Source organism: Argiope bruennichi, chromosome 3, assembly GCF_947563725.1.
Source record: "Argiope bruennichi chromosome 3, qqArgBrue1.1, whole genome shotgun sequence".
NCBI lineage: Eukaryota > Metazoa > Arthropoda > Arachnida > Araneae > Araneidae > Argiope > Argiope bruennichi.
The window spans coordinates 29,621,926-29,648,204 of NC_079153.1; the positions used below are offsets into that span (position 1 = coordinate 29,621,926).

At 25.7% G+C, this 26,279-nt stretch overlaps 2 protein-coding genes across 2 annotated transcripts; one reads left to right on the plus strand and one right to left on the minus strand.

The window, feature by feature from the left end:
- Window positions 1–1,659: 1,659 nt before the first annotated feature.
- LOC129963315 (rRNA 2'-O-methyltransferase fibrillarin-like) lies at window positions 1,660–4,223 on the plus strand. The gene is made up of 2 exons (XM_056077614.1): window positions 1,660–1,830; window positions 3,190–4,223. Exons 1-2 carry the CDS (start codon window positions 1,779–1,781, stop codon window positions 4,167–4,169), a joined length of 1,032 nt encoding a protein of 343 aa, XP_055933589.1. The 5' UTR covers window positions 1,660–1,778; the 3' UTR covers window positions 4,170–4,223.
- Window positions 4,224–6,647: 2,424 nt separating this feature from the next.
- LOC129963663 (HAUS augmin-like complex subunit 3) lies at window positions 6,648–26,134 on the minus strand. The gene is made up of 13 exons (XM_056078157.1): window positions 25,767–26,134; window positions 24,660–24,755; window positions 24,165–24,248; window positions 20,496–20,610; window positions 19,010–19,189; window positions 17,983–18,071; window positions 16,015–16,149; window positions 14,186–14,366; window positions 11,967–12,119; window positions 9,942–10,035; window positions 9,666–9,795; window positions 9,300–9,471; window positions 6,648–6,861 (listed from the first exon to the last, which is right to left on the minus strand). Exons 1-13 carry the CDS (start codon window positions 25,940–25,942, stop codon window positions 6,736–6,738), a joined length of 1,731 nt encoding a protein of 576 aa, XP_055934132.1. The 5' UTR covers window positions 25,943–26,134; the 3' UTR covers window positions 6,648–6,735.
- Window positions 26,135–26,279: the final 145 nt, after the last annotated feature.

The following is a 26,279-nucleotide window of genomic DNA, read 5'->3' on the forward strand; positions in this document are numbered from 1 at the left end:
AATATAGGTGAGAATTCAGAAGAATATTGTGGAAATATCGCATGATATGGATTTATTTTAACATCCCTGTTGACCATTTTAAGAGTTGTAATTTTCAATGAATAGGGTTATAAAACGTTTTATCATTGATACAAAGGCATGCTTAAGGATTATAATGACTTTATAGCCTATATTTAATTTCTACCTTTGAATGTATTAAAATTCCGTTTTAAGCTAATTTCATGGCCTTTTCATAGAAGTAATATTAGCAGTTGAACAATCTTTATTCCCTTGAAGCAACCCAATATTCGGTTGAAAAAAATAAGTTCGAAAATAATTTCAGTAATAAAACTGGACGTACGCTGATTCAAAATTCAACACGAAAACTATTAGAAGAGTAGGAAAGGTCAAAATCGTATATGAATATGACTGGATAATCTATTTAAGTGTGCTAGAGGATTCCTGATAAATAGAAATCTAAACCAATAATAAATGGAAATTCTATATGTACTTTATATTTGGACCATAATTGATTGCTACCCATGTAATTGCTTGACTTTTTTTATACAAGAGATAAAACTTGTTGACTATTTCTGAATTAATGGTTAAATGAAGTACGCAAATGCTCATTTGATGGGCTGTTGTTCTGAAATCTGGTATTGTCTTAACAAATAAGATAAAGCATACATATTCATATATTTGAAAGACATCATGGTATTTAAAAAATGTTGAGTATTTTGTGACAATATTATAAATATGAAATGAAATTCCTAGATGTTGACAAAATCAAGATCGATTAAAATTAAATTATGATAGAAAATAGAATCTACTAATAGAATTTGCCTTTGTGAAATCAGAGAAATAATTTTTTAAATATTAGCATAATTTTTATGATATGGTACTAATTTTTGATATAGAACTGAACATACAATAGGTTCTAAAAACAACTAGATTTCTAATATATAGTCTGTTGAATACAGATTTACTGAAATTCCTTTAATAGGAATATGGAATATTTTCATATGGATTGTGAAGTATTAATTTGAATTGTAAAGTTTTCTTCGTTCAATGAAGTGTTTTTGATATTTATTAACTCTGCCCTGGTATTAGGAGATGACAGTCTTTGCTGCTAAAATTCCCATCTTATACATTTCAATAATGATAATAATAATAATAGATATTGAAGTATTTAGAAGGTAAATTTTAGTAATAAGTATATATTGTTTAATATAGTCATTAAAAAATAAAATTCATATGTGATTCATCTGCATTTAAGACCTATGTCATGTGGAATCGTGTATATATATATATATATATATATATATATATATATATATATATATATATATATATATATATATATATATATTAGGCTTATTTTATCTGCATTTTCCTGCCAAATCCAAAATTTCTTTTGATTTCCTTTAAAAAAAAGCCAAAAGAATAAATATTTTATGATCTGAAGGATTCAGTAGTCTTATAATATTTATGTAATGTCGCAACAGAGAAAGAGAGAAACAAAATTTGTTGAAAATAATTATCTAGAAAAAATAGGATGAAATGAAGCAAAATTATAAATAATATCAAAGCGCCATTTTCTTTGCAGTTTGAAGTAGAAGACTTTAAACACGTAGGAAATAGCTGCAACCGTTGTTAAAGATAAACATTGTTTGAACTGTAACTGTAATTGCAATCACTACGTTTAAACCGGAGAGTTGTTCTATATGCACGTGTTTTTGCGGCATTTCATGCAAGTGTAAAAATATTAAAGTATTTTATATATAAAACAGTACTTATAAATGGCACCTCCTGGTTTTTCTCCACGAGGAGGTAGAGGCGGTGGATTCCGTGGTAAGATATTGATTTTTTGTATTGAAAATATGTAATTATTTTTTGTTTTGCCCATTTTTGTTCGTTGCGCCGTATTCTTTTGAAAAGTTTATTTCCATAAAATGTACTTCTGTTAAAAGTTATTGTATTAAAGTAAGCGCAAATGTAAAGTTATTTATTTCCGAAAAATCTTTATGAAAATTTATTACAATGCGTTTTAATCTTTCAGTTTAAGGATTATTAGTAATAAGTTGAAGAAAAATTTACCCTTATAAAAATTCCAAAAGGATTCATGTTGCTCCCTTCATTTGAGATTAAATTTATCAAATAATTTAATGAGATATAACGCTATAATCAGAATAAATTTAATTAACGTTGTCGTAAGTACTTAGTTACATTTGTATATTTTTTTTCGATTCTGTTATCTTAATGCGAGAATAGTGTAAATGTGAGAATAATGCATATTTAGTAATATCATCCTATAGGAAGATAATTTAAGTATCCTCAATAAAAGAAAGGCTATAACAGTGTAATAGATCTTACAAAAAATAATTTTATTTCCGAATATGATATAATTATCATATTTCTAATAAACACATCAGTTTAGTTACACAAAATTCCTTAAAGTTTGGTAACAATCTCAAATAATGAGAGATTCTAATTTCTTCTGATGCTTTGGTTGGCACATTTAAGGGAAAAGCAATTTTTAACAACTTTGATATAATTTCATCACTTAAATTGTCTAAATAAATACAAATTTAAATAAAAAGCAGTTTAATTTTTAAAACTTAAAAAATAATCTAGGAATAACTAAAATATTTCCTTCATTGATAAGAACTTGGTTGATTGTTGCCTTATGGGTGGAAAATATTCTGTACAAAAATCTGAAGAGATGCAATATCTTTCTTGTTAAAAACCATAATTCTCCAGATTGATCTTAAATGCAAATAATTGATTCTAATTATATCAGAATTTATTAAATGTTGTTATTTTCTTTATAAGAATCTCGTTAAAAAATTAAAATTTGCATGTTCCAACTTTTTTTGTATGCATTATTGGATTTGCATTTTATATTTATTAAAAATATTGAAAGAGCATTTGCTTAAAAATTAAAGTACTTATAGAATTGAGTGTTGGGTCATTTTGGGTTGAATGAGATTAATATTCTTTGAAATTATGAGTTACATAATTTGGCTGATTTTTGTGTTTTGATTATTTAAAACTTTATATTTCTTCTATTTTGATTACTTATAGTGTGAAAGATTTTACACAATTATGCTTTAATGTCATGGTAATGTAGAATTATCAGTTCATTGTTAGATTTGTATAATTATGTTAGGTACATTACTGCAATTATATATTAAAATCAATGTTTTTCAGGCCGAGGTGGTGATCGTGGCGGCGGTGGTGGTGGATTCAGAGGTGGCCGAGGTGGTGATCGTGGTGGTGGTGGATTCAGAGGCGGCCGTGGAGGTGGTGGAGGATTTGGCAGGGGAGGTAGAGGAGGTGGTGGTGACCGGGGAGGATTCAGAGGCAGCCGTGGAGGAGGAGGAGGATTTGGTAGGGGAGGTAGAGGCGGCGGTGGCGGACGAGGTGGTCGTGGAGGAGGCGGAGGACGAGGTGGCAAGAAAACTGTTGTTGAACCTCATAGGCATGAAGGTGTCTTCATTGCTCGAGGAATGCAAGATACTTTACTTACCCTGAATTTAGTTCCTGGTGATTCAGTATATAATGAGAAAAGAGTTACAGTTGAAGAAAATGGTGAAAAAATTGAATATAGGGCTTGGAATCCTTTCCGTTCAAAATTGGCTGCTGCCATCATGGGAGGCATTGGCAATATCTACATGAAAAGAGGTTCTCGAGTTTTATACCTTGGTGCAGCATCTGGTACCACTGTATCTCATGTGTCTGATCTTGTTGGGCCCGAAGGGATTGTTTATGCTGTGGAGTTCTCACATCGATCAGGAAGAGACCTTTTGACTGTTGCTCAGAAGAGGACCAACATTGTACCCATAATTGAAGATGCCAGATTACCACATAAATATAGAATGATTGTTGGCATGGTTGATGTAATTTTCTCCGATGTTGCTCAACCTGATCAAGCAAGAATCCTTGCACTGAATGCTCAGTCATATTTGAAAGATGAAGGTCATTATATTATTTCCATAAAAGCCAATTGCATCGATTCCACTGCAAGTCCTGAAGCTGTAGTTGCAAATGAAATCGAAAAGCTTCGCAATGATAAGTTAAAACCATTGGAATCATTAACTTTAGAACCTTATGAAAGAGATCATACTGTTATTGTTGGCATTTTCAGACCACGCAACAAAGATGATAGTGTTATGGAAACAGGTGAATAACTGTATGCATTTTTAATTTTTGTCATTTTTTTTTAATAAAAAAATTGTTTAAAAGTGTTTGTTCTTTATTTGTCATGCACCAAGTTTGTTTTAAAAACTAAACAGTTCATTAAAAAAAACCCTAATTTCCAGTTACTTAAAATAAATACAGTAATCCTTTATGGTTATGTGCATTAATGAAGTAAATAATTAGTACTTTGTTTCTTTCTAAGATACAAGTTCCTAAAGAAATATATTTTTTCTACAATATTTATGAAATTATTCATTTGATTCAAAGGTTTAAACCTTTATGTCAATATTAAATTACAAAAGTGCATAATAAGTCTGAGATAATATTTGAGTGAATAAAAATGTTGAATTCTGAGGCAAATAAATGAGTAATAAATAAATTAATATTGTGCTGGTTATTAGTCATTTATTTATTTTGCTTGAAATGTTAGAAAAGGTGCTTTAAAAATGCTGTTAGAGAAATTTCAATATTTATCATAAGCATGAAAGCATTTTTTATATAATTCTGATAACATTCACAAATTGATTAAAAGACATGCTCCATTGCAAGATAATATCCACTGTATTTATTAACTTAAAAGAAACCAAAATCATCCTCTACATTTGCTTTTCAAGGTTGCAATACAATTTTTTTTATTGCTGTTTTGGAAATTATATTAGCCTTACCAATCAAATATCTCATTTGAAGAAATTTTTTTCTCAAGGTTGAAAATTTAGCATTATTCTGGAATGGCATGTCTTTTTAGACATTTTATCCATGGGATCCCAAATCAATAAAAAATTAACATTATATCAATAATTTTTTTTTTTTGAAATTTTCTGTAAGTGAATTTAAAAATAAATTCTCTCATTGCAAAGTGTATTTTTTTATTTCACTTATTAAAAAATTTATTTGATAATGATAAATAATTTTATATACAAATATTTTTCTTATAAGATATTGTAAAATGTTATAAAGTATTATTTTGTGGTGAGAAATTTGTTTTAAAAATCGGCAAATCAACTTTGCATCTGATCCCACTTTTATTCAGGATAACACAGATGAAACTAACTCGAGGCTCCATTATATAGTATCTATTATTTATGATCACAAAGAATACGATTTTTTATATTCTTTTACAATATTGTCAGCTTAAATGAGTGCTTCAGAAAATCATTTACCTATCACTGAGAAAAATATCTAAGTACTGTAGTTTTCTAATAATTTTGCACATTTATATTTTTAGCATTTTGCATATATTATAATCACTGTATGAAAGCTGGCATTCTATAGAATATCTAAACATTTTGCAAAATGCCATACACTGGCTATGAATGTATGGATTGTTTAAACATTTCTTGACATTCTATAAAATGTCCGATCAGTAAAATATGAAATGCATATTTGATACATGAAAAGGAGTTTATTTATAGAAAACATGAATGATATTACATTCACTGGTAGATTAAATAAACATGATGACATGTTTAACAAAGAGATTTACATTTTTAGAAGAAATCAGTAATGTCCATGCTTAATGCAAAGTGTTAAAAATTTCATACCTTTTTGAAATTATATAACAACCTTTAGCAAGCCCTGGATCATGGTTGATATCTTTCTAAAAAATTTGTTGGTTAAACTAAAAATGATTTTGTAGCACTGGCTCAATTAATACAGGCCTCCATGATAGAGACCTAGCTGATCCAGGCTATAGCATAATATATATAAAAAAAGATAAAGATTAGAGATTTTTTATTTTTAATACTTCACCCTCTTTGCTTAAACTTGTACCAGGCAGTTATCAACAATTAACTTTTTTTAAAGAAACCTTTTAGGTTTACTTTGATGAAAATTAAAAATCATTTTTATCTGTAGTTTACTGCTTGATTAGTTTTGATTTCAATGGAAGGTTATTTTTTTTGTGTGGCCTAACATAAAATGGGAGAAGGAGGGGAGCATATAGTTGCAGTTTGTTTCTAAATCTATTTCCAGTATTTTTTATGCTTTCTTCTAATTTCTGATTAAAATTAAGATAATGGGATCAACTGAAAAAGGCTATACTAGTGAGAATAATGTAATAAAAAGATATATTGACTGTATTTATATTTTAATTCTCTGAAAATGAAATATTTCAAGTGTAAAAACAATATTTTTGATTTGAGGAATGATAATTATGCCTGTTAAAAAGCACAGAAACATAATTTGCTAAAGTTGAAAAACAAAAAATTTTATTGAAAGACAAGTTTGATTGAATAATAACTTTTAGACCACATTAGCATTTTTGCAAATTCCAATAAATAAATGAAAAGGGATTCCACAATAATGAACTCAGAATTTGATATCACTGTAATGTATTTTTTGTTGAATAACAAATGAAACATATGAAAAGATTTATAAACAGATTTATTCTAAAAATTAATATTTACATAAAACTCTAACAAAAAAAAAAAGTATTTAAATACTATTAAATATATACACACATTATTCTGAAATATATTAGTGCAAACAAACGAAACACTTGCAACTTTTCATGAAAATGGTTTTGGAAAATATATATATTTCACAAATATTGGCATTTTATTCTGTTAAAAATTTACATCTATCTTTAATATTTTCAAGCCACTTTACAAAAGTTTCTTTGTTTGTTAATGCAAAAATAAACAATTTTCTGGCAAGTCGTTGATTCAAACTTTTCTCCAGTATCTGTAAGGGAAGAAGAACAGGTTAAAAGAAAAATTGTTAAGATAAAAATATTGCAAAGTATTAATAAGCTGAAAACAAATAAAATAGGAGAGGAGCTTATTTTTAAATTATATTCCTCCAGCTTAGCAACAATACTTTGCTATACCTTTCTAACAATACTTTGTTAGAAAGGTATGAAATTTATTTCACTGAAAGGCATAGTACTACTTAATTTATTTGTGGTGCATATTCTAATGTCACTAGCACCTAATGCTAAAATAATTCAAAAATTTTCAAACATTTCAGATTGTATGAAGAATTATCAAATCAAATACACTACTTTTCATATACTATTAACCATTTTTGACAATCAGTTTTCAAACATTTTAAATTAAAGTTTTCAAATAAATATTTTAAGTTACTTCTTGCTCTTAATGGTTTCTCTAGCAAAGTATTTTTAAACTTCAAATTTTGATATACTTCTCATACTATTTTAGAAGCATTATGATATTCTATTCATTATGCTATACATTTCACCAATTTTCTATTTGCAATTTTATACATCTAATTATATCATGGAAAAGTAGCATTGTTTAAAATATTTCAAAATTGTTAAAATATTTCAAAAATTTTCCATCATTGCTTGATTCCGGAGTGAAATCTTACTAGTAAGTAAAAGGGGGGGGGGACCTTACTCTACCAATAATAGAGATATAAATTATTTAGATATTAAACAGAATTCTTCTTCCTTAGTTTTCAAAAATGGAAGGAAGAATATATGACAAAAAAAAATTAAGACAGTTGAAGTTTCATTCATAACAATAAAATTATTGCTGTGAAATATACTTAAAATTTTCTTAAAAATTAATTTTATTTCCGTTTTTATTACATCAATTTTATTAATTAAATATTTTATTACAGAATTTTACATCATCATTAATATATATATATATATATATATATATATATATATATATATATATATATATATATATATATATATATATATATATATTTAACTTCAAAACTGTAAAAATTATTTTTGCACAATAATGTTTTCAGAAGTTATAGTGGAAACATTCAAAAATCTTACTTTGCTTACAATCTAATTATAATTTCAAAAACATTGCTTTGTGCTCCTTTCTCATTTTCAGGCTTCATAGTATTTATATGCCAAGTTTGACAGCTCTAGATCAAACAATTTCGTCTGTAGGATACCAATACTTTCATTGGTATCCTACCAATGTGTATTGGTATTCATACCAATATACATTCTTTTTTATCAGTAGTAGAGATATAAAGATTTAATAATTTAAAATTTTATGTAATCCCATTCATTATTCTACAAATTAATTTTTACACAATTTCAACAATGAAAAACTTTGATACAACAATGAAATCTTTTCAATGATACTAATATAGTTGCAGTAACATTCTATAGTTTAGATTTAATTAATTTTTGAAGATATTTTTAAATATATTTTTCAACAACACTTTCATTGTTGTGAATGAAAACCAAATGATCTTCATTGTCTTATCAAATATTATTTTTTCCATTATTGAAAACTAAGAAAGAATTCTGTTTAATATCTGACAGATTTCAATTTCTGTTATTAGAAGAGTAAGTACATTTCAGCATAAGGCATGCTTTTGATAATTATTTTAAATTCATTATACAAGTTAGGTTTAATTTCAGAATTAAACAGTGGTGAAAATTTTTAAAGTACATTCATTTTCAAACACTGCTACTCTTTTTCTGTGATATAAATGAATATATAAAGATACAGAAAATTAGGGAAACGTAACACAATGAATAGAATGGTGTGAGGTTTCTAAAATAGTAAGTAGCCCATTAAGACCAAGTTGCATAAAATGTTTAATTGAAAATTTATCTATCACTGATCCCAATGAACCTAATTGTTTGCCATTGCGGCTAGTATCGTTAAAAAACATAACGTGCAATAACCAAATGCACGATTTTTATTTCTATAGTTGTGGGAAACAATACAATTTATTACAAAACTCCACAGTACATGATAATTCTTGTCCTTTTACAGATATATATAAATTTTTAACTAGTTCTGATTTATTATAAAATTCTTCCAACGTTGCAGTTTTATAGAGAAAATATTTAACCTTTCTTATGTGATGCTAAAATCTGTGCCATGAAAGTAAGAAGATAAAATAAACTTTTTTTAGCAATGCAAATAAAAAAGTAATATTCATGCCAACATTTCTAATGAAAAATCGAAAAATGAAATAAATAGAAAGAAGCACATCCCAGTCAGCATAATCAAGAAACTGAACAATCTGAATAATTTTTTGTGCCACTAAAATAAAAAATTCACTTTTTATATCAACCCTCCACTTCTTCCACCCGCAGTTGTACTACAACATTTAGATTTCATGCAAAAGTTTTCTTTCTTAAAATTTAAATCATAATTAAAAATAACTCTTACCATTTGTTTCTTATTCTTGTAACTATTAAACTCTGCTATAGCACTGATCAGAGTTGAGTCTTTCAAATGAAGTTGGTTCATATGTTTATTGATACTGGAATCCTTTTCTAATAAATCAGCAAATTTTTTCCCTTTAAATATCAGTTTTTCCATAGCAATTCTGTCATCCTCCCTGCAATGAAACAAAATGCATTTCAAATAATACTGTAAAAAACTATTTGTAATATTCTTTCATAAAATTAGCTATATTTGCATCATATTTTTGAAACAATTTTCTGCTTTATTAAAATTATTAAAAGATTAAAATTATGATAGAATTTTTTCATATACAAGAATAAAATATTCCAAGACATCAAAATTACATACCAAAGTTTAAGAATATTAAACTTCTTATTCTGTACTTTTTCAATATTTTCTTTCTCTTCATGTAGCTTTTCAACTTTTTGCATTAAATCATTCATGGATACGAAACTTAAATCCGATTGTTCAGCATTACCTGCAAAAGAAAAAGAAAATTAGCTAATAATTAACTTCATTTATGGCTATTATGGTTGAAGAATGAGATAATTCCATTTTAAGGTTATATTAATTTTTTAATGAACTATAAATCAAATAAAACATGAATGAAACAAGATATCTTACTCAATATTTCGTATGCATGCAGAAAAATTGATTTATCACTTAAATGTTCACTTTTCTTTGGAATTTGCTTTTCCATTTCTTTTTCATATTGACACTGAAATAAATTGCAGTTTTATAATCAAACATCAAAACTACAAATACCACTTATGAAAAAATATTATATAATTTTGAACAATAAAAAATTTAAAAATGTAATGAAAAAAAAATTGCTCTGAACAATAATTAAAGTTTTGCTTATTATTTTATTCTACTTGATTACAAAAAGGTTTTACTCAAGTAATGATGTGTTTCAAACTAATCAAATGAATTTAAATCAAAATATTAATAATTTGCATTTCATTCATGACAGTAAAATTAAAAGTAAACATTTGAAAAAATTCTTTAAAATGTGCATAACAAAGTAAAATGGTATGCTATCACTCCATACACAATGAAATACAAATATGACAACTGAATATTCTTAAAATTCTAACAATTTTCTGCAAAAAATCTAAACTAAATTAAATTTTAAGTTTAGACCTACGTCATCAATTGCAAACAGATGTTGTAGGTACTTATTATAATAAAAGAAAACAACAAAATCAAAATAATATGAATATTTTGTAATTGACTACAATAAAAAAAAAAGCCTTCATTGGCAAGCTAACAAAATCTTACAATATTACTTTTAAATTCCTCCTAGGATTTATTTCATATGGCTAAGGCATAGTGGCTTTGTTAAAACAACTTATTCCAAAGATTGGCTGATTACTGATTTGTTATTAGAGGGGAAAAAGGCAGAATGATTACAACCCATAAATGTTTAAAAATTAGGCTTTAAAAGTCTATATTCTTCAACTAAAAGTGAAAATGGATTAAATGTAAATAGTTAATTTTTAACTCTGATTGTTTACTTCATTGTTTTCATTCACAGGCACCTTACTCAAAATAGAAATGATCTAAACGAATTTCTTAATCGAATGAATCAAGCTGTTATTTTTTAGTTTTTTTAAGAAAAATTTCAAATAAGATATTGACACATTCTAAATATGCAAGGAAAATTTGTACTTCAGAATAAAGAGGTTGGTGCAAATCAACCATTCGCTTTTTACATAATAATGCTTTCTGTTTTTATTTTGTTTTAAAACAACAAAAATTGTAGGCATGCGTTCAAATTTTGCTCAGTAATATTTTTCACAAATATAAAACTTTCTGTAAAAAATTATCTAATTTAGTTTTAGGAGCTCTATTCAAACATTGAACTTTATTTTCTCAGTCTTGGAAATTACTCTTTTTTCTGCATAAATCAGCGCAAGTAGAAAAAGGATCACTTTAATGGTTTAAACATTCACAAAAAATGTTGTTTTGTATTTAGTTTTATGGTGACAATCTTTTATTCTTACTGTGGTTAAAGAGAGAAACATTTCGAAATGGGGAAGGGGGAGGGGTCGGAAATTTAAAATTCTCTATACTTTCCCTGTTTTTAAAGAAAATATCAGGATTGCTTGTTTTTTCTGTTTTATAGGTGATTTTTCAATTCCCTGAATTTTCTGCATTTTCCTGATGCAATAGTAAACCCTATATTAATTCTGTCAATGTGTTAAATACAAAGCAAGTAAACACATTTAAGCATGTTTTCTTATAAATGTACAATAAAGAAATAAAAAGATTTTATTTCTTTATTTTCTTAATTTATGAAGTAATAAGTTAAACCACATATAGACTTAACCATTTTAATAGATTTTAAAAATAAAATAACAGAATTAAAATGAATTGGTTTTGCTGCACTAAATATATTTATCTTTGTTAGGTAAAGCATTACTTTGTATCCAAAGTAAATTACAGTTTACATAAATAATTTTGTATTTCAACTTTTGTAATAATTTAAGTTGAAATAACTAACATAATTTCAAATATAGCTAGAAGTTAAAAATATTAAGATCAGAAGTAATAAATCTCTATGTATGCATTATATTAAATTAAAATTATATTTTAATTTTTAAAAAATCAAACAAATATAAATGCTCATAAAATTGGTCTTCTTACCTTTCTTATATGAAATTCTGATTTTTCCTTTTCTATAAAAGTAGATGTGTTCTGCACTAAATTTTTAATATCTTCGAGCTTTCTTTTGTAGGCATCAAGATAAAATAAAACAATTTCTAATCTTGATCTCTGACTGATTAAATGTTCCAAGGGCTAACCAATAATGGTGGGGGAAAAAAAGTGGCAACTCATATTATAAAAATGCATTCATATTATAAAAATTATCGAAAATGCAATTACTGTATTAAAAAATTGAAAATCAGAAAACATAAAAATATAATAACAATCACAATGATTTTCAGAAATTTTATTAAAATGTAAAAATGTTGCTAAGTGTGTAATTTAATAAATCACCCATTATAACAAAATATCTGTACTCCACTGTAACAAGAATCAAACATTTTCCAAGAGTTTTGAAATTAATAATAATTGTGTTTTAACACTCGTATCTAATAACAGAATCTGCCAACTATGCTTATGTCTAATATTTATAATTAAAAACTACAATAAATAAAATCCAATATATTTTATCCAATATAAGCAACAAACAGCATATAATTACATATGACTTTATTAGGTGCTTTCAACCTATATTTTATTAAATAATTTTTGCAACGATATTCTTTTCAATGGATTGATAACAGAACTTTCAATATAGTTTCATCAATATTCAAGTACTGATTATTCTTAGGTTACAGATTTTATAGAATAAATTCTTTTTCATATTGATTATTTTTCTAACCAGTGAATGATAAGTCTATCATATTACATTTTTAGTTCAGTATATGTTTTGGATATAAATGTGCAAAGTATTGTTTGCTAGAAATATTCATATAAATTGTTTTATGGAAGAAAGCTGGAGTGCTGGATTGCTGCTGATCCAGCTTTCCAGCTGGATCATGTTTTTATTATTTTTATTATTTATTCACTTTGTTTTCTCAAATGCAGAATTAAAAAAATAAATAGGTCAATTAATTTTTTTATTGTTTTAGAATACAGATATTATTTCCAAAAATTTAAAAAACATAAATTACGCAAAATTTAAGCACAAATCAGAAATTCTGTTTTTATTATGCTTTAATTCTTATTTCCTATATATATATATATATAAAATCAATTCTCAGATCTGGAAACCCTCTGTAATTTTGCACAAGTACCAGAAGGCACTAAATTTGCCCACATGTGAGTGAAATGAAAGAAAATATGTTAAACAATATGGAAGTCAATGTCTTACTAAGAATTCTCAAAATATACACATGTTTATATAACACACACACATGAATTTCAAGAACTTACTCACCAATCTTTTACAGTAAAAAGGCTTTTTCTTTAAGCATTCGAGAACAAAAAGGGGAAATAATTTACCATAATGATGTAATGAAATTACTAATAAATTTTCAAAAATTACGCATTTTGCTTCATCATGGAAATTATTTATAAAATATCAGGTTTTTTCTATGACAAATGATAGTTTTGAATTATTAAATTGTAGTCATAATCACTATAGAAAGGTTTGAAAGCTTACTCCTTAAAGAAACTGTATTTCAATAGAAGTTCATCTTTCAAAACATACTAATCACGAAGATTAATGTTGCTTTTTTTTTTTTTCCAATTATTATTATACAGTTAATGTAAGAAAACAAAATCTAACAACAAAACAAAATCTAAAACAAAATCAAAATTATTCGAGTATCATACATAAGCATTATTTTTTGAAACAGAATCATGGCTGAAGAGAGCGAAGAATCTTTGAGTTTTTAACTTTATTTTATTTCCATTCCGGGAGGAACGATTTATTTACAAGAGGCACAGACAAGGTACATCTGCTCACATCATGACACAAGAGCATATTAGTGTAAAAAAAGAGAAAAATAATTTATCCCTGGTCTTATATACCTTAATCATAGGGATCTTTTAGAAGAATTTGTTTAGATCAGCAATTTCTTATCGCTTCACTTGGAGCATGGGAATCGCTGAGAAAAGCATTTTTACAAAGCTTCAGTTGAATTAATTAAATAGAAAAAGTGGAATGGGATCAACAAATAAGAGAATATTTTCGAATGAAGTTACTATAGGCTGAATTAAGATAAAACTTTGAAAATTAATTAGAATTGAAACTAGAGTTTAAAATATCATTACATATATATTAAAAAAACACTGCACACAAACAAAAGAAATTGGGGAGAGGAGTAAGACATGAATGCATGTTTTTTACTTACAACTTGAATTTTTCCCAAATAACTGCCATAAGCCTGCAGAACTTCTTTAGAGCATGCAGTGCCTATTTTACAGCATTGGGCATCAACATTTTCATTTATAGCCTTTGATAAACACAATTTCAACACATTTTCCTTCTCAATCAGTTGTTGATATTTAATGTTTTCTACTTCCAACTTATTCCTGAAAATAATTTGTGTTCATTAATTTAGATACAGATAAACAGTTTGGAAATACTAAAGTGTATAAAAATTTGGACTTTTTAGAAAGTACAATTAAGAACATATACCTTATGCGATATTCTTTTACTAAATTTGATTGGTTTTATCCAACAAAATCCACTTCAAAAATAGATTTTAAAAGTTTATATTTGGGAATTTAAAAGAATATCCCCAATAAAGATAATGCAATTATCGCTTCTAATGAATTTGATAGTTAATATTTTATCAGAATCAATACACTTTTGTGTTATGACTTGCTTTTTAAGAGCTAATAGAAATGTTGAGTTTAAAACTTAACAGTAGCTGTGAGCAAAATAATCACGAAATTATCCTACAGGAAGGTATAAATTCATCCCTAAAGAAGCTCATTACGCTTTTAATTCAATTATCAAAGATGTAATAATTTAATCAATTTTGAACTACTTATAATCATAAAAATGACAAAAAGGAAGAGGAAAACAAGCATTTAAAAATATATATAAATAAATAAAATAGGAAAACAATTCTTTCATTTTTAATAAGCATAATGTGAATGACAATGCTATGCAGTCCTCAATAGAACACAACATGATAAGATTTAAAATTAAGATAAAATTCTAAAACCTTAAAAAAAATCACAAAAATAAAATCTAATAGTGCATAGAATAACCAGATAAGGTTTACCAAAGATACTATGCATACCATTAGAAATGCATAACAAAATAAATAAATATAAAAATAAAGAACTGATGAATGTTCAAATTAAATCAATTTTGTATCTGATCATCATATTGTATCTGATTGATATTACTCTTTTTCTCTTGACTTTTTTATAAGTGCATTGTTATCAGTTTACAAAAGGCTTCATGACAAGTATTCTCAAGATACTTATCTCAACCATTCCTTTGTTCAAAACAGTATTTTCTTTGTCAATTATTTTCCTGGGCAAGATAATGTATTTTCTTTACTTGCTTTCTTATTTTCAAGACAACATTTTTCATCAAAAGAATTTATTGACATTTAATGTCATTTCCCTCAAAATAGTTTTTGAAGATAATTAATTGATACAGATTCTTATAAGTTTACTTCACAGAATAGATACTATCTTGAAAAACTTATGAGATGCAAGAAATTGGAAGAAATCCAAATAATAAAAGTCAAATTTTTCTTTGGACAAAAAATAGTTGCTTTCCCCTGCATTTGTTTTAAAATTTACTTCTAGATGTTCATATAGTCCTGGACTCAGAATAGAGGATAGATTGAATTAAAGGAAGTCACTGTCAAAAGATAATTTGAGAAAAAGAAAAAAAAAAAAACATTCCTAGTAACATTTTTTTTAAAGTGTCTTTTCAATGAGATGGTAGAATATGTTATTATGAAAGAAGAATGACAACTTATTGAGTATGGGAGTGCCATAAAGCAGAAAAAAGATATGGATGATACACTCTTCTAAAGAGAATTAATTTTTCTGCCTTCAAACTTTGATGCAATTATAATTGATCTAAAAATTGGTACTATATATTGTGAAAATAATAATTTAGAACATATTAAATAATTTACTAACATCAAGAATGCACCTACTGTCAAATATAATATGCTAAGAATTAACATGAAATAATAATAATACATACTGTAACTGAACAGAAGATATTTCAAAAACATGAGGATAATGTTTTTCTTCAAAGTTTGTATAAAACTGAACCACCTTTGAAAGCTTTTTGCTTTGACTCAAAGCTTCTATTTCATCTATTCTTGCAGATTTAAATCTGGAAGAGAAAGAATTTAATTTATCAATCAATATATTGATCAAGAAAGTTTTAAGAACTATACACAATTAAAATACATCAATATGTCAGTAGGATATTGTTACACAATATAGGAGTATGGATTCAAAAAGAATTAAAATTATATTATTATCTCTCAGTGAATTCCATAAAATTCTGTGATAAGTGACACATTTTGAAAAATAATTTTAAATCAATAGACTTTGTTAACTTGTCAGTTTTTAACGCACAGTTAAAAGTATCAATTTATATCACACAGAATTTATATATAATGGCCATATTTGTTTTGAAGCTGAATAGGATAACATCCTTAAAAAAATTCTCAGAAGAGTGATTTACATTTGAGTGTTGATTGTAAGAACAATTGTATTATATTATTACAACCATAAAATATATACTCGATATAAATGTTATCATACTCAATATAAAAACAGATTAATAAAAATGACAGGAGTCAAGGACAGGCCAAGTGAATATATAGGTTCCTTGGGAGTCATTGAAAAATATATCATTCCCAACCCATTGTAAAAAAGAAGGAAAGAAAAAATGTTTAGTTTATAAAATATTTATCATCAGATTTTATCATTTCAACCATGTAGCTTTTTAAGGGGGGAAAAAAATCTTGAGATAACGATTCTCAACTAGTTAAACCTCAATTATAGCCATATAAAATAAAACACTTAAATTTCTACATATCTTTATTAAAGAAATGTGAGAATATTTAAGTGTGAAAAGAATTAATATGAAAAATTGTATGCACATAATATTTCAAAAGAACAAAAGATTTAATTTATGATCCACTAGTTGTGAAAATCATATTCTATTAAGGCATAATAAATGACATGGAATAGCTTAAATACAATGATATATATATATATATATATATATATATATATATATATATATATATATATATATATATATATGAACTTATAATGTTTTTTAGACAATACACCTCTTGACAAAGAAGATAGTTTTGTGGGTAGCTCTGTTGGATGATGTATCAATGACCTGGGCTTGGCAATAAAACATTCCAGAAAAAAATAGGAATTTTGTTGACAGCTTCATTAGGATTGGAGCTACGTTGAATTTTTTAGAATATTTTCCCCCTTTGACTTGGAACTATAAAATGCCAGGAGACAAAACTAAGTCAGCAGTTGAGTTCAGTTCAAATGAGTAATTAGTGGAGAGTAGCAGATGATTGAGAGGCGTGAATAGTCATGAGAAATCATTTACTATCACTGTTTATTACTGTCATTTACTATCAATTTAATGTTTATATGCTGCTGGTTGCTATAAATGCTTTTCTTATGTGTTCTTTGGCTGCATTTTGTTACCTGTGTGTTTTCATAGAATAAAGGAATTTTATTGTTGTTGATCTTATTTGACTTTTTAACCATACCCCATAGTACTGGATCTTAATTTTCAAAATAATTTTTTATAGCATTATATGGTTATTTTTTTTTTAAAAAAGCACCAAAAATAGGACAACAGAAATATTTATCTGATGAAAAATTGCATTATCATAAAAAAAATGATGAAGTCCAACTTTCTTATAATTCATTGCTAACATAAGAAAAAAATTTATATCATTATAAAACTATCAATATTTCTGAAATATCTTCATAACGTTAAAAGTAACTATGTGCATGTTCATTTATGAAAAAGCTATATTTAAAATAAGAAAAGTAGATGTTTGAAAAATATAAATGTCTTTTTATGAAATATTTTAAAACTTTAATGAACATATTTGTGCATTTTTTAATGATTAACATTATCTTAAAACAACAAATATACAGAAATTTGTTAACTTACACTTTACGCAAAAAACAAACTTCTCTTTGCATATCTTTTTGTGATAATCCAGGCAATTTTACTGTAAACTGAGCAGGATCCTCTGTTAACTGTAATAAAGTATTTCAGTTACAAATTGAGCTTAAAATAAAAAAAATAATTCAATTTTTCTTTTTTTAAATTGTAAAAAGATTTTTCAGGTAGATTAGAGAAAAAAGTAATAATAAATAATTTTTAAATAGTTCATAATAAATAAATATATATACAGTCTAAGAAGAATAGTTAATAGATGCAGAACATAAATTTTACTATACTGGCATAACAGATGAGGAAGGTAAACTAAATTTTCCTATAAGAAATTAATCAGTAATTGTAATTTTAAAAAATGTCTATGCAAAGTTGGTCGCAAAATCCAGAAATTAAGTTCCTGATATAAAGTCGAATATTTACAAATGCATTCAGACTTTTTAACTCGCATAACCTTACTGATTTTAAAACTAATTATTAAAATAAAAAGACAAGGTTTATTTTCATGTTGATAAAAAGGTAATTCTCATTATTCATAAGTTTGATATTATTATTTAATTTTTTTAAAATCAGAGGCTTGAAATTTCCTTTTTTTAAATCAACCCTTCCTTGTTATTTAAAAGTACTCATAATAATGCGATTAATCTAAAAAGTTTTAAAATTAAATACATAAAATGTTAGTTTCAGTACATGCCCGTAAAAATAAATGTAATTATTTTTCATTATAGCATATTGTTACACTCATGTTACATGATAAATCATGAAAAGAATGTGGAATTTAGAACCAACATTAATTCTTCTTATGCAGACTGGGCTATTCAATAATAAGAAAGAGTTTCATATGAAAAAAAAAAAAAAGATACACATGATTGCAATATTTTTTAAAGTTGAAACATACTAAGAAATCCAAAGAGCCATCATTAATAATTTACATTTTTAAAAAGTTACTTTGAATAGAAGTTTCTTTTTGTTTATTTTATAATTATCAAGACTAGAACCATTAATTGAAATACAATCATACTTCTATGTCTTTATGCAAAAAATCTTCAATACACTTCACAAGTTGCTTTTCTTCTTCAAAATAATTTTCAATGCCTTTAAAACTTGATGATGGAGTAAGTTTATTACTGCAATCAGATTCACTTATAACAGACTGAAGTTCACCAATAAGATTAGAAGTTGAAAGCATAGCTGAAACAAACTGATAAGGAGCAAATATTATAGAAAATACAAATAGAAAAAAAAAAAAATTTCAAATAAATAACATATAAAAAATTAAAATGCATACAATACTTTTAGCTTATCCAATCTGCTATTTTTCATCATTATATTTTTAATAAAATATGATAAAAATAATTCTTATATATAAATTTATAAATATATGAGAAAAGAAATGTAAAAATTCAGATATATAAAGTAACAATTGAAAGGCTTTTGATTTTTTAAAGGATGGTAATATCATAAAGTTACATTTATTTTAAAAAAAATATTTTAACTTAGTAATTAAATGGTTTTGCATAATTTATTAAAGATTTTTACAGTAAAAGTAATGATCTTCTGAAAGTTTAATTGGCATAAAATGAAATTCTACTCTTTATTTACAAATCAACTCACATAAAAGAAATCCAAGATCATACACATTTGATCCAATTCATATTTTAGATTTACAATCACTTGGTAATTTTGATAACTATTTATGTTCAACTACTTTATCTTTTATTATTAATAAATTGTAATTTTCACATGATGTAAAATTATTAAAATTCTATGTTAATTATCACTTAATACGTAGATATAACCATTCTTTGCACTTAGCCAAAGATATTTTTCTTCACAAAATACAGAGAAAATTAAATTTAAAACACAAAAGATGTCAATTGTATAAAAAATACCATCCATAAAATACAAAAGAATAGTTTTAAGATAAACAAATTTTTAAAATTTCATCTTTAAAAATATTTTAGGCATGAAATCTTTAAAATATTCTTAAGGCTTATTTCACTTTAAAAATTGAAAAATATAAAGACTTAAATTGGCATTATCTTTTATGAACCAATAAAATTTTTATTGCGAAATTCAAAATAACACTTATTTGCAACTTTTCTCTAAACAATCCAATATTGATATGCGAGTGTGTCCATTGGTTTCAAAGACCCTAGTATCTATTTTCTAAGATAAGAAAATGGAATAAATTCACAAAGTGTCTGCCAAAGCCCCAACATATAACTTCAAATAAAACTGGAGCTTTCAATAAAAAAACTAATTTTCAATAATATATAAAATATATGTTCATTATTATTTATAATATATTTTTTGATCAAATAGAATCTATACAACAAATATTAATCAGAGTTTGTTGAATCCAATTGTGGCAGTAAATCACTGATATATATTTAAAAATTACTACTTATTATCACTTGCACATTTTTTTCTAATTTTTTCCCCCAATAATTATTTTTGAATTGCTTTTTGTTAGATGAAAAGGAAAGCTTTCACTAATACATTACCTCAGTCTCGGCATGAGAGACATTCTGCACATTGTATTCATCATACAACTTTTTTGCATCACTAAATGTTTTTTTACACTTATCCTTTTCTGTCAAAAGATGAATGTGATGAAATCTGAGGGAAAAGGATATATTGATTACTTATATTATTAAAATTGTAGAACAATGCAAAGTCAGTGGGTAGCTTATTTCACAAAACAGCATTTTTATATTTTTGGCAGTCAATTTAAAAATTAATTTGTCAATGCTTAACTTATATACACTTTTGTTATTATATACAATTTTTTCAGAAAAATTATCAAAAGCTAGTAAAAAATTATTGAAAAAACTTTTTCCCAGATATATATAAAAAGTTTCGTTAAATATACTAAATTTGTCATATAGTGTCCTAAAACTGACTAAAAAAAAAAAAAAAAAAACTCTAAACTTATAATATTTGAAACTATTTTAAAAAAAAAAATTATTTAAAACTTGTTAAACAAAGCAATAATAATAATAGGAATAATAAATATAATATATATATAAAAAAGGAAAAGGGAAACAATAGAATGCATTCAGATTAACCATGGAAATAAAATATAACTGCCCTGTAAATAGGATGCTTGCCACTAATGAGATATAAAAATAACAGCTGATTATTTGAATTCAAGCCATTTAATGAAGCATAACAGCAGCTCCTAAGAATAATATGAATACTGAATACTTGGAATAATCAAAAGTACTTGGGGAAAAAAAACACACGTATGAATAATGATTATATATTTAAAAACAATGAAGTTTCTTTAAAACTTTTTGAACAAGAAAAAAAAAAAGTCTATAGCTTTTATTATGATTTATCAGAAACTCTATTACACATTTTACAATCGGAAACTTATTATTTTGTAAGGTTTTTTCTCATAAGATCAACAGAAGCTGGTCTTTGATCTAAGACTAAGAAGTTATTTTAGTTTTATAGCATTCCTCACTTCCCTCACTTCCCAGAGCTGTATTTACATATATGGGGTATATATAAAATAATCATCATAATCAATGAAAAAAATTTCATTTCTAAAAGTTGTTGAAAAATAGCTTGAAATTTCTTTTCAGCCAATATTGTGTCAATATTATTTAAAACAATGTATGTAAAAAAGTTTATTTAAGGATTTAAAAAAAAAAAAAAAAAAAACTAAATTTTGAGACAAAAAAAAAAAAATCTATTTAGAATGGACAAATGCTATAAGCGTGGGATTCTGAAACTGAAATCTTTCATACTGAACAACAAAGGGAAAATTATAGTATTTCAGCCAAGATTTAAAAAAGGAACACGTAATTGTAATCATGATTTTAAAGATAGGAAATACTGATATTGATTATAGTTTAAAATGTAATGATTAATGTTTTATGTAATATAGAAACATTTACCTCACCATTCTGAAAATATGTGAAACAAGAACACTTTTAAGATTTTAATTCAAGATAGTCTCACTAAATGAGAAAGTGGAAAAGGGGAGAGCACTATATTTCATTGATCTCCAAAACACAAAATAAAAATATATCTTTGATGTTAAATTCAGTATGAATTACCAAAAAAAGAAATTTCTAGTTTCTTTAATTTGAACTTGTACAAATTTGATTTTTTTTCAGTAATAAATATTTAGAATATACTATTTTATCAACTACTTAGTTAGATGAACTCAGATGCAGACATCTAGTTATCATTACAAGCAGTCTCAAGAATGTATAATAAGAAAACACTTGAGGAGTATTCTGAATTGATGAACTTTAGAAACACCATATAGGCTTTATCTACTTACATTAATCTATACTTATAATAAAGCTCAATGTGTGTGTGTGTGTTGGCGCTCTACAGGCCAGACCGTTTGACATACAGCTACCAAATTTGGTACATGTATACCTTGGAGGTTGGGAATGTGCACCTGGGGTTTCTTTTTTCGAATTTTTAATTAGAATTTTAATTATTAATTAAAAACTAACTTTCCCGCCAAAAAAATCTTCCATTTTCCCCACCGCCAAAAACAATCTTCCATTATCCCCAGCGCCAAACGAGAAAGGCTTCAGTTTTTTTTCTCCCAACAGTAATGAGGCTAGGGTTAAAATTTTTCGGCGGATTATTTCAATCGGTTCTGTTTATTTTCTTAATGTTTGATGCATTTAAAATTAAACATTGTTAATGAATCAATCTTTCAGATTCATTCTGAAGTACTTTTGAATTAAAATAAAACAGAATAAAGGAAATTAAAAATTTCTAATCCGCATAGCGTTACCCCAACTGGCGTAGAAAAAATCACGTATTTGCGTTACGTAACCGGCGAAGAAAATTCACGCATGCGCATTCTGTTCTGATGGTTGCCATGACAACGTTATCAATGGATGATTTAAATTATTTTTGGGTTAGTTGCATGCTTTTGTAAGTAAATTGTATTTATGTTAGTTATATATTTTTTGTATATGCTTATAGTTTTAAGTACATCGTTTTTTAAGTAGTTTTTTTTTTAAAACCTGTTTTCAACCGTTTATTTTAAACGATTCGTTTTATTTTCTTAGTGTTTGATGCATTTAAATTTAAACATTGTTAATGAATCGATCTGCTCATAATGAATCTAAGAAAATTTTGTTGACCAACTCTTGAGATATTACATAAATTTAAAAAGATATTCTTTAGTGCCCATAAAGTTTAAACGCTGAGTGACTCTATTTTCAGTAATCAGATTATAAAAAAATGCTTTGTTTCAGTAAAAAATATTATTATATTAATTGAAGATAAATTCTTTCCACTTTAATTTAAAGCATAAATTCTACGGGTGCTAACAGAAAATGAGAGAGATACATATTACGTTATGACTGAAGGCCTTTATAATATTATGAATGAATTATATGATAATCAAAATTTGAAGTTTTAAAATATTTTGATGAAGAAGCTATTAAAGTAGAAATTGCATAAAATATTTAATTATTAAAATTTTAACGAACATTAAGATTGGCGAACCGGCTGGTCGCCAAAGGCGGCTAGTAAAAGTAATGTTTTTATGTTTCAACAAATGGTATTAAAATACTGGTGAAAAATTCATTCAGATCTTTGACACATGCTTTGAAAGTTACCAAAATAAAGAAATATTATACCTAATAAATATAAATATTGAGATGAATTTCTTCTTTTTTTGTAGAAGGTCTATAGATTGTCAGTAATGAGAATAAACACATTTGATATTTAAAAAAAACAACCCATTCCTTTAGATGATAAGTTTGCTTTTCTTATTCGTGACAATATCTCTGAATTATTACCTTCATTTAGACTTTAAAACTTCTTTATATTTCTCTATGTGCACCCTCTCTTCCTATACACATGTGTGTGAAAAAGAAATTTTGATTCAGTTCAAAATGCTTTTAGGTAAGTTGATTAATTTATTTGTTGGGGAAAGGCAAAAAGAATCAAAAGAACATGATATTTTTGATTAAAAGTTAAGTATTATTACTTTAACAGATCCTATTTATCAATAAGCTTGAAGATTTGAACTTTTTTGTGTTGTAACAACAACAAAAATACACTGATGAAAAAATTTGGCAAACTATCACTAAGATTTAACAGGTTTTTATATGGAGTCCACAAATGAAATTGTACTAAAAAATGTTATTGAATGAAATGAAATTAAAAAAAATGAAAATACAAACTTGAGTTTTTCTTTCTGCCTTTCAAGATTTTCATTATATGCTTCAATTAATGAAAGATGTTTCTGAAGGAATTTCAGCTCCTCTCTGAAACAAGTATATAAACAATAGACAAGAATTAACACACAACCATTTAAATAAAATACAATCAAAATAAAATTATAAGATAAAATTCAAATTGACAATTAGTGGGTTTTTAAAAAAATTAGAAAAGAATATCTTATTAATAATACAGATCAGCGACAAACATTTTTAATGAGCTGAGTTATTTTAAATTATTTGAATTAAATCACAATCATAAAGAAAATATCTAAAAAATAAAATATTGAATAAAATGACATAAGACGATAGCTTATGGAATGAAACAAACAATTTCATATTTAAATGAGGTAAAGTAAGAATTTTTTACAAATATATTTAATAAAAATAAGGATTATTATTATAAGTTGTTTTTGTTATTTTTTTTTCCTTCAAAAATTTTTAAAAATAGATAGTTACCTCTCTTCTTCTTCAGAAGATTCTTCTAAAAATGAATCATCTGAATGTGCTAAGTTTTCCAAATATTCTAATTCATCAGCAGGTATGGCTAAATATCTATAAAAATATGTGCAGTTTTCTTACAAGTAAATTTTCAATACTGATACATTTTGGATTTAAATTTTATAAGATTAACATTTTAATATAAGATGTTTTGTTGCAATTTCAAGTTCATAAAGTAATAATAGAAGGACCAATAAATTTCAAGCCAATATAATAATTATATAAATTATGAAAATGACAGTGGAAAAAAAAAAGAGAAAGAAACTAAGATGCAAATTAACACTAAAATAGAACAAAATTTTTTAAAAACAATAAATAAATTTACATAAATAAAAGAAAACACCAGATTACATTTATACCATCATTACAACAAACATGGTTCTGCTAATTGAATTGGTTCTTCTAATTAATATCAAAAGAAGTAAAGTAATATAAAGAAAGATAGCAAAGATAGTTAGACAAACTCAGCAAAAAAGGCATTAAGAAAGCTTAGTAACGCAATCATATTATAAAAATGCAAAAAAAAAAAAAAAAAAAAAGTTATTGCAAATTTTAATCCTCTTTACAATGTGATAATCAGATATCAAAAAAAAAATACTGACATATTATGCCTAAATATTATTTCAAAGATTATTAACAACAACTGATTAAAATTATACTAATTCATTAATTTAATTAATACAAATGATTAATTAAATTAATGAAAAATTATTAATTGATAATTTTTTAATGATATTTAGACTCTATACTTTCAAAGTTAGTTTTACATTAGCTAGATTAGTTTCATATTGACATCATAACCAAGCATATAAATTTGGGATAATACGCTATGAGAAATAATTATACCAAGAATCTTTTAATTTTAGAAATCAAAATTATAATGGAATAGTTTAGAATATGGGTTTAATACTAACATAGCTTTAAAAAACGGCTAACTAAAATAATCCAAATAATAGAATAAACTATTATAGAGAATTTTTAGACATGCATGCAATATACATTTATATTTTTATATGTTCAAGAAGTTTAATTTAAGATAACAATAATTTGAAAAAATTTTCTCACTCCTCTAGCTCTTCGGTCGATAAAACATTTTCTTCATTTAAAGAAGACAAACTCTGTATGAAAGATTTCAATTCTGGATCCGAAAGAAGTGAATCAAAATCGCTGCAATTATATTTGTCTACTCTTGGAAACTGCAATTTATTTAATGTGTCCAAAAATAATTCTGAAACACTCATTTTCAAAGAGTTGCTCCTTAAAACGGCATGTAAAGAAAATAACTGTTAAGAAAACATTTGAAATTACGCCACAAAAATAATAATGACAAAAGTTCTCTCTTTTTCAGGTAACTAGTTTTTGAATATTGCGGGATTTCGTATTTTGAAACACGAATATTCTAAATAACGACAGATACACAAAAGACTTCGGTTGCTCATTGGTCACTTGTCTCGCAAAGTGAACAGTCTTTGGCGAATGGAAAGATGAAAATTTAGTTTAACCAATGATCGCTTATATCAGTATTTAGTGTGAAAAACCTTGTCGCACTAGGGCAACTTCGTTTTGCAGAATAAAATT